At 42.1% G+C, this 9,904-nt stretch overlaps 1 protein-coding gene across 1 annotated transcript; it reads left to right on the forward strand.

The window, feature by feature from the left end:
• The first annotated feature begins 453 nt into the window (after nucleotides 1-453).
• GRPEL2 (GrpE like 2, mitochondrial) lies at nucleotides 454-9,417 on the forward strand. Its single transcript, NM_001133568.1, is given in 4 exon segments — nucleotides 454-546; nucleotides 3,186-3,339; nucleotides 4,558-4,639; nucleotides 5,830-9,417. Coding segments are annotated over 4 exon segments (678 nt in total). The 5' UTR covers nucleotides 454-469; the 3' UTR covers nucleotides 6,195-9,417.
• The last annotated feature ends 487 nt before the right edge of the window (nucleotides 9,418-9,904 follow it).

Here is a 9,904-nt window from a genome sequence, read left to right on the forward strand (position 1 = left end):
CCCTTTCCTCAGCTCAGCTCAAATACCCCCTTCCTCTGGGAAAACTTCCCACACGGCTAGATTTCTATTCTAGGCTTCCGCAACACCTGCCCCTCACCTTTAAACACCGCTCATATTCTGACTTTACATCCCGCTTGTATCTGTTTATCGCTCATAACATCAAGTAAGCTCCATGCGGGCACAGCTATGATCTGCTTTGTTTGCTGCCGACCCTGCGCCCAGCACGGAGACTCCGTAGTTACTACTAGGACCTCGCCTACCCGCGGAACACACTGAGAGCCGGAAGTGTTGCGTTCGCTCCGGACGACCGGATGGGGAACTGCGCGGCCCACCGGGCAACCGGAAGCATAGCGTTCCTGTCCGGAAGTCCTGAAAGGGAAACGCCCGCAAAGGCTAGTTTTTAAGCGGGAGCGTCTCTTCACTCGCAGCAAGTGCGCGTGCGCTGCCTCTCTCATCCCAAATCGGGAACATGGCCGTAAGGTCGCTGTGGGCCTGCCGGCTGCGGGTGCAGCGCCTACTGGCCTGGAGTGCCGCGTGGGAGAGCAAGTAAGCATTGCAGGCGGGGGGTCGGGAGCGTGAGGACTCTGCGGGGCTAGCGAGCCAGCCGGGGTGGTTGTGGGCTGGAAGGCGAGAGCTATCTGAGCGTAGGCAAGGGGACCAAGCTTCTCGGCCTTTACGACCATGCACTCACGGCCCCATTTTACAGACGAGGAAACTGAGGCCCCCAGCCGTGCCTCTTTCTTAGGCCGAGGAAGGTAGGGAAATCCGAGGTCATGCATGGCCTGGAAGGTGAGAAGTCTCTTAAGCCCCCAAGGAAGGGATGTACCTCTCTCCCGGCCTCTTCTCCCAGCCTGTGGTACATGTGGGTAAATTTGGGTTCTCTCCCCTCACTCCGTGTGACCTTAGGCCAGTCCTTTCTCCGTTATCCGGGCACTGTTGTACCTGTCAGTAAAAGGAGGCCGCTGAACTTGTTTCTCCAAACGGCCATTGCATCAGCCTTCGGAAGACAAGTTCCATCGGCAGCTTTTATTGGTCGCTTACGAGGCCGACTGCAGAATTATGGGTGGTTCTTTTTATTATTCCCCATTTAGCAGTTAAGGAAACTGAGGTTTAGAAAAGTTGAGTAACTTCCAAACTTAAATATTTGGGAAGTGGTGGAACCCGGGCTGGAAACCAGTCAGGGCGTTAGAATCGGCGCTTTTATTTAATGAGCGATGTTAGTTAATTTTCTCAGAGACTGTTGCCCCTACACTGTTTCTTCCTGGGATAGAGAATAAAAATAGTTGAGTACGAGGTAGGGTTGGACCTCTGAATTGTAAAGTAAGCTACGGGAGAATCTGGTAAATGTGCTTATCTACATATGTCACCCTTTTTATCTTAACACACCTGACCCAACATCCTACCCTAGCACCTAAGTGAGAGGTTGCATTCAGGGTTTCGGGACTTGGTTTTGCTTACCTTTCTCAAGTCTTTTTGGCAGCTTGTTGGTGATGTAAGGAAATGACCAGAAGAAAAATGGTTCCTTCTGATAAGCTGTCTCCCTACTCCAGTTCTGAAGCAATAGGAATTGAGATTGGCCACAACTCCTCACCCCTATTTCTTGGTCTAAGCTTTGGCCATTTTCCCTTTGAACTGGCCCTGAGAATTTTTTTTTTTTTTTTTTTTTTTTGAGACGGAGTCTCGCCCTGTCGCCCAGGCTGGAGTGCAGTGGCGCAATCTCGGCTCACAAGCTCCGCCTCCCGGGTTCATGCCATTCTCCTGCCTCAGCCTCCCGAGTAGCTGGGACTACAGGCGCCCGCCACTACGCCCAGCTAATTTTTTGTATTTTTAGTAGAGACGCGGTTTCACCGTGGTCTCTATCTCCTGACCTCGTGATCCGCCCGCCTCGGCCTCCCAAAATGCTGGGATTACAGGCGTGAGCCACCGCGCCCGGCCCCTGAGAATATTTTGACCTGCTTTTTCAGGTGGATAAATGTGGTTTTTTTAGGGAGAAGATGTTTCACCGTGTGTGATTAGCCCCAGATCTACGGTGACCATATTTTCTGACCCCAAAATGTGGAACTGTCTATAAAATCACACACCAGATTATAATAATTGAATTTAAGATCAGCTTGGAAAGTAGGAGAGATAAAAGTCCTCTTGCTTACTTACACCTTTAAACTAGCTATTTGCTCTGCCCAAGATGCTCTTCCCTTTTTTAAAGCTGATTCCTTTACCCTCTTTAAGCCTTTGCTCAGCTGTCTCCGTGAGGACCACTACGGTATATGCCAGTCCATATAAATTGTTTTAAAGAACTCGTGTATTCACAGATTGATTTTCAGGATAATTTTACTTAAAGTCAAATTACAAAGATCCAGGAGTTGCAATGGAAACTTCCTTGAACTGGGGGGTCAGGACTGCCACAGCCCAAGATTTGCTGTAAACTAGCCCCTAGTCTAAATTTATTTCTGTGTAAACTGAACTAAATGTCAAAACAGTTTAGCTGTACAAAATTCTAGATTACATAACTAGTTGAATGCAAAGATCTATTTTCACCTGTGTCTATAGTTCATCAGCAGTAACATATAGTATTGTATAAGTATTTCATTGAATTGATCTTATACATAGGTGGGAATTTCTTTCTCAGCACAGGTCTCCTAAAAGCCTTATAGCTTGTGGTGAGGAAGGCTTAGAATTCTAAGCCTTAAGGTCCCTTTACTGGACTTAATTTCCCTCATCTGTAAGTTAGAAGGTTGAACCAGAACTATATGACTTTTTGAATGCCCGCTTCTGATAATGCTCCTCTGGTTCTGGGTACTAGCATTTGGTTTCCTTCTGCTGACTTTTGTATACCTAGTTCTGGCTATTTCTGCCGCCTGGTTCTTAGTGTCCTGACCCAGCGGAATACCAAGTATGTGATCTTGAGCAGGCCATTATGCCTTAAGCCTCTCAGCATCAGTTTTCTCATCTGTAAAATAGGGATAATGATAGGACTTATCTCACATATTGTTGTGAGAGGAAAAGATGACTCAAGTAAAACAGTGTCTGGTACATGGTAAGGACTTCATAAGTGTTCATTTGTTACTATAACTGAAAACGCTTTCTCCAGAGATTCCATCTGGGAAGATCTCTGGTCTCTAAACTTGGTTGTAATTTTGGCTTATGAAGGCATTTCTTCATTATGCGCCACCTCCTTCCTGTTTTAGGGGATGGCCGCTTCCATTCAGCACTGCCACCCAGAGAACTGCTGGTGAGGACTGCCGTTCTGAGGACCCTCCTGATGAGCTTGGGCCCCCTCTTGCTGAACGAGCCTTAAGGGTAAAAGCTGTCAAACTGGAGAAAGAAGTCCAGGATTTAACAGTGAGTCGATTTTATATTTCTTCTTCATCTCTCTCGTTTAAATATCCACATAAAGTTTTTTATGTCAATTTTTAAAATGAAGTTTTCTTTAATTGGCTCTTTATCTGCTACCCCTCATCCCTCCTCCACTCCTTGCTAGGTATACTGGGCAGAAAAAAACGGTAGTAGTTCAAAAACACCACTGGCTAAAGATAGTCATCTCTTTTCGGTTTCCTATTATGTCACAGCACTTAGATATCTGATGTTTCGGCAGATTAAAGAAGGGGTACAGTGCCTGGAATATAGTAGACAATAAATATTTGTTGAATGAGTGAGGTCAGTGACCATTGTTCTTTGCTGATGAGACCATGTCTGGCATACCGGACCCAGTCCTGGGTTGATAGACATACTTAGAGGGAGATAGATGAACTAGAGGAATTCCAAAGCAAAACCACCTAGATAGAATGGTGAGGAGGCTGGAAAGCATACCTTATGACAGCAATTGAAAGAACCAAGAATTGTCTTAAGAATGAGAGAGAAAAGGACTAAAGAGGGTAAAATAACTGCCTCCAAATAGATGACATACTTTTTTTTTTTTTTTTAATGAGACGTAGTTTCACTCTTGTTGTCCAGGCTGGATTACAATGGCATGATCTCAGCTCACTGCAACGTCTGCCTCCCGGGTTCAAGTGCTTCTTCTGCCTCCCGAATAGCTGGGATTACAGGTGCCTGACACCATGCCAGGTTGATTTTTGTATTTTTAGTAGAGACAGGGTTTTACCATGTTGGCCAGGCTGGTCTCAAACTCCTGACCTCAGGTGATTCGCCCATCTCAGCCTCCCAAAGTGCTAGGATTACAGGCGTGAGCCACCGCACCCTGCCTAGATGGCATACTTTTAAAACTTATTCTCAGTTATCCTTAAGTTCAAGTCAATGAAAGAAGTTGGAGGTTGGCAGTGTTGGCTGAATATGAAAAAGAAAGCTTTTTCTGAAGATAATGAACTTGAAACTGTTAGGAGTTTGAACTGTCAGGCTAAATGACTACCTAGCAGTGCTGCTAAAGAGTGGGTTTCTGCGTTGACTGGGAATTTGGAGTAGCTGATCTAAGATTTCTGTAACTCCTAGTTTGTTTTATAAAAACGTATCAAAAGGGTGAAATTTGTAAAGTAAGCAAAAACATTCTCTTCCACCAATAAGTATTTGTTTTCTCATCCTTTTGATTTTGCTTTTGATATTCAGGTGAGATACCAGAGAGCTGTAGCTGATTGTGAAAACATAAGGAGGCGAACCCAGAGATGTGTGGAAGACGCCAAGATATTTGGTGAGAGATTTATTTACAATAAAAATGTCTTTGGCTGGGCGCAGTGGCTTATGCCTGTAATCCCAGCACTTTGAGAGTCTAAGGCTGTCAGATCACATGAGATCAGGATTCAAGACCAGTCTGGCCAACATGACACCTTGTCTCTACTGAAAATACAAACTAGCTAGGCATGGTGGCGGGCGCCTGTAATCCCAGCCACTCTGGAGGCTGAGGCACGAGAATCACTTGAACCCAGGAGGCAGAGGTTGCAGTAAGCCAGGATCATGCCCCTACACTCCAGCCTGGTCAACAGAATGAGACTCAGTCTCAAAAAAAAAAAAGAAAAAAAAGTCTTTGACTTCAAAGACTTCAAAGTCAAAGACCTAGCCTGTTTTGACACAAGGCCTTAAGCCTGTCCCTGGATTAAAGTCAGATTAACAAAGTCCTTGCCTCTCACCAGCCCCCACTGGAGCTTTGGTATTGTCATAGACCTCTCTAATGATGACTTTCTTGTCCTCATTTCCGTAAGAAAAATCAAGTTTTAGAATTGAGTGTAATGGGATTTCTCAGCAACTGAATTTACTTTTGTCTTGCAACAGTTCATATGACTCTTTTAAAAAATCAGACAAGTTTTGTGGGTCCATCTCTGGCAACTTCATAGCCACCTTAACCTCATCTATGGCTGTGTCTTACTTTCGTGTTCCTATTTAGCCAGTCCTCAAGAATAAACCATTCATGACACCCCTTAGCATAGTGTTGTTGACTTTCTTTTTTTATTGTTACTGCCCTTATGAAATATTAATGTCTTGTCCCTGTTGAGAATGTATGCCCTAGCACAACTGGGACAGGCAGGAATTTTCAAAATGTACATAATACTACAAGCAAATAGCAACAAAAATTCATGTACATAAAAATAGTTGTTTTTAAAGAACAGGTTTAAGCCTGTTGTGTATAGTCTTACCTAGTTCTTGGGTTCTGTCTTTTCCATTTCCTAGTCAGGTTCCTAGTCATATATGCCTTCTGAGAGAGACACTGACTTGTCAGTTGGGTTGGGGTGGTAATCAGTGATGATCTCTGAGTCCTGTGTGGCAACCTTTCTACTTGCTGGACTACTCAGCACACTAGCCGTCTATCTAGGCCTTAACCAAACTCTATGCCCAAGGGCAGAGTGATTTCCTCACAAACAATAAAAATATCTGGCTTCTCTGCAGGAATCCAGAGTTTCTGTAAGGACTTGGTGGAGGTGGCTGACATTTTGGAGAAGACTACAGAGTGCATTTCTGAAGAATCAGAGCCTGAGGACCAAAAGCTCACTCTGGAGAAGGTCTTCCGAGGGTTGTTGCTTTTAGAAGCAAAGCTGAAAAGTGTATTTGCCAAGCATGGTCTGGAGAAGCTGACACCCATTGGTGACAAATATGACCCCCATGAGCATGAACTCATCTGTCATGTGCCAGCTGGTGTTGGGGTGCAGCCTGGCACTGTGGCATTAGTAAGACAAGATGGCTACAAACTTCATGGCCGCACCATTAGGCTTGCCCGAGTGGAAGTGGCAGTGGAGTCTCAGAGAAGACTGTGAAGAGGCCATCAGGAACTGGATGTTCTCCCAGAGCACAGTCACCTATGTTTCTTTTATTTATTAAACTAGGTTTGTATTGTACATGAGGTACTTCATGTGATATGTTTTGGATTTAGTCATATTGGCTTTATTTCTAAGATATTCTATTGATTTAATGTGACCTGTTTGGTCTCATCAGAAGTCTTACCATTGGGCATTTGAACAGTGTGACAGGTGTTCCAATGGCCTTTATCAAAACATGTTTAGGAAAATTGGTACTGTGATAAATTTGAATCCAAAATCCTTTTAACTATGGGTTTTCAACTACATGTTTCTTCCTAGTGGTCCCTATAGCAGGAATTGTGTAGTATCTTGTATTTTGTGGAAAAAGGAGATGGTAGAGATTGGTTCAACATTTGGGTACTTAGAGGATAAAGCTTCATGGTTGTATAAATTTAGATCATTTGATTGATTTTTATACACATAGATTTTCAGGACTTTACCTTTTGTTTTGTTTTTTCCTTTTAGCCATCTTTTGTTCTTGTAATCCCAACTAGATAGGCTTTATGCTCACATCATTGTCCCATACCACCCCTTTCTCATCCCCATTTGCAGGGGTTAGAGGTCTAGATGAGACTTGGAAGGCAGGGAGCATCGAAATTTGAGATACCCAGGACCCTTTCAAGCAAGAATGGCCAAAAAGCCTTGTGCTGTCTTTGCTCTTCAAATTATTTTCAGCCTCCCTGTCATATAATCATTTCAGGCAAACTGAGGCAGCACTAACAGCTAATGACCCAGATGGCTCTATTTGGGTAATTTACCTACAACTTATTCCACCAGCCTTTACTCCTCTGCCCCTTTGCCAATTTTACCTTATAATCCTTTATTAAATGATGGGAGGTGGTGATCAGGACAAAAGTGTTAGGTTCCCATGATTTCTCATTTCATTTATTAATAGTTATGCTGAATTTTTTTTTAAGTTTCCTCCGGCTCTATTTATGGTATTTTTTCTGATAAGAACACTTAACATAAGTATTCTCTCCTCTTAGCAATTTTTTTTTTCCTGTGTTGCCCAGGCTGACCTCCAACTCCTGGGCCCAAGCAATCCTGCCTCAGCCTGCCAAGTAGCTAGGACTACAGGTGTTCACCACTGCACCCGCAAAGTTTTTTTTTTTTTTTTTTAAGTTGGTACTCACAAATCACTACCTCTGTTATATTGACAAGCTTTATTTCCTATTCTTTGTATCTGTTAAGTCACATTTGTGTAAACATTGAGCTCACCTTTTATATATTAGCCTCTAGAATTAATGGGCCTGTGTGGTTTTTTTCAGTCTTATAGCTGGTATTCTGTAAAAGATTTGTCCAATAAATGACTTAATGAATGATACATCAGTCAGATTTTAGGAAGGCAGTCAGTTATGGATATTTTAATGTTGGAAGAGGCCTTAATGATCAAATCTCACCCTTTCTGCTTCTGAAGTATGAAAATCTAGTCTTTTTAGGACCGGACACAAGGAAAATAATCTCTAAACTATTGACTAAATTCCAGTGAGAATATGAATGAAGAACAACTAGATATTAATGTTAATCATTTAAGATTAATGGGCATGCAATTAAGTCTCCAGCAGACAATCAGATGTTGTTGGATGTCTAGATTATATAGGTTTAGGTTGAAGTTATAAAATAAATCCATTTTCCACTGGAACTCTCTGACATTCAGTGGAGTGGTGGAAAGTTATCCTCTTATACATTAGGATAATTCTAAGACAGCACACAAACTTATCAATAAAGCCATCTCCTTGTGGGTCCTACCATCTTCATCAGATTTAGACCCTTAAAAAACAAGTAAATATGCACTTTTAAAATGCAATCAAAAGACTGGTGGTTAAGCTTGTAAAACCAGAACATCTTTTGGCATTCCGCTAAGTGTATATTGTAAATTTAATGAACAATCAAGGTTCACAATAGGAAGTTGTCTTTTTTTGCCTTCCATTCTATGAGATTGACAGATGGTGACAATAAGAAAATGAGCTGATTGTAATTACTCTCTGTATGTTTTTTTATTGCTAGCTATCATCACCAGTTAGAATTAACATTAATTACAATTAACAATAATTTTAGGTATGGAATGTTATGATTACCTAAAGAGATGTCTCTACCTAACGAGCTCAAGTGATCCTCCCACCTCAGCCTACCAAGTAGCCAGGACTACAGGCAAGTGCACCACCATGCCTGGCTAGTTGTTTTTTTTTTTCTTTTTTTTTTGGTTGGTGGTTTGTTTTTTACAGGCGGGGTCTCACTATATTGCCCAGTCTAGAAGAATTTTCTAATGCTCTATTACATCTCCCATTTTGGCAAGTAAATTGAGAATAATTTTAGGTTCTTTTGTTATTCAGTAGTTTTGCAGACTTAAAAGTGTAAATTTAGAATTAGAAGATGAAGCTATAGTAGTAAGAATCTCAAGTTGAAGGGCTTTGGGGAGCCAAAGCAGCATATTAGAGCATAGGCTTGAACTTAAATCCCAGCTCAGTCACCTGCATGACTTTAGGCACCAGTGATTTCACCCTTCTGAGCCTGTTTCTTTATTCGTAAAATGATTATAATAGTTCTTTCACAGCATTGTGAGGATTAAGTGAAATGTGTTAAATGCCTACTACAGTAGGTGCTCAGCTATTTATTTTTATTTTTTTATTATGCACATTGTTTTTCCTGCCTTTTTATGGCTGTCTAAAGTCTAGGGAAAAGGGAAGACTGGTTAATGATGAGTAGAAAAAACTTGTAAGCTAATCATTCACTGACTTATTTTCCTTCCATTTTCTGGTTTTTAAAATTAGCCACACCACAAGAAACCCACATTTTTAGATGGAAAGAGCAAGAAAATTGTGTCAGTGCTCTTAGTTATTTTCATCTTAATGGTATACTGAAAAGACATTGGCTTGAGGTGATACTAAGGAAGCTTTGGCTCACTCTCACTTGAAGAGGGGATCTTGGTGTTTTAGTACTTGGATTGTACAAATGTTTTACTGACTTTTACTGCTGTAAAGGAATCAGGCAGTTGGGTATTGATATGTTATTTGGTGCTCTCATTCATGGCAAAGGATTTGATAAATAAAAGTTCTTAAAACACTAAAGCAAAATCAAATGAGCAAAACTAAGGATGAAATGTAATATTCATCAGAACAAGGGTCACTGAGAAAAAATATTCAGAAACAACTTTAATAAAACCTGAATTGAAATAACTGCAGCTCAGGTGTTTAGAGTTTTTGTCTGCCTATTCATATGGTATATGGAACATTATGGTCACTTCATGACTGCTGACCTGCCTCGTTGATGCTCTGGAGAGGTACCTTGAGATCTCATAGCAGCATAGTCAAGTGGATGCAGTGTGGGCTTTCCCCACCCTGCCTCCGTGTTGAAGTCTTGTCTGTTTTATTCCTCCTTGACTTGCCTCTTTCTGATTGTTATGTATGTCTTAGATCTGGATTCCTATTTCTGCCTTTTTTTTTTTTTTTTTTTTTTTTGAGATGGAGTTTTGCTCTTGTTGCCCAGGCTGGAGTGCAACGGCGCGATCTCAGCTCAGTGCAACCTCCACCTCCCAGGTTCAAGCAATTCTCCTGCCTCAGCCTCAGCTGGGACTACAGGCACCTGCCACCACGCCTAATTTTTTGTATTTTTAGTAGAGACAGTTTCACCACGTCGGCCAGGCTAGTCTCGAACTCCTGACCTCAGGC

The sequence above is a fragment of the Pongo abelii genome, chromosome 4 (assembly GCF_028885655.2).
Source record: "Pongo abelii isolate AG06213 chromosome 4, NHGRI_mPonAbe1-v2.0_pri, whole genome shotgun sequence".
NCBI classification, from domain to species: domain Eukaryota; kingdom Metazoa; phylum Chordata; class Mammalia; order Primates; family Hominidae; genus Pongo; species Pongo abelii.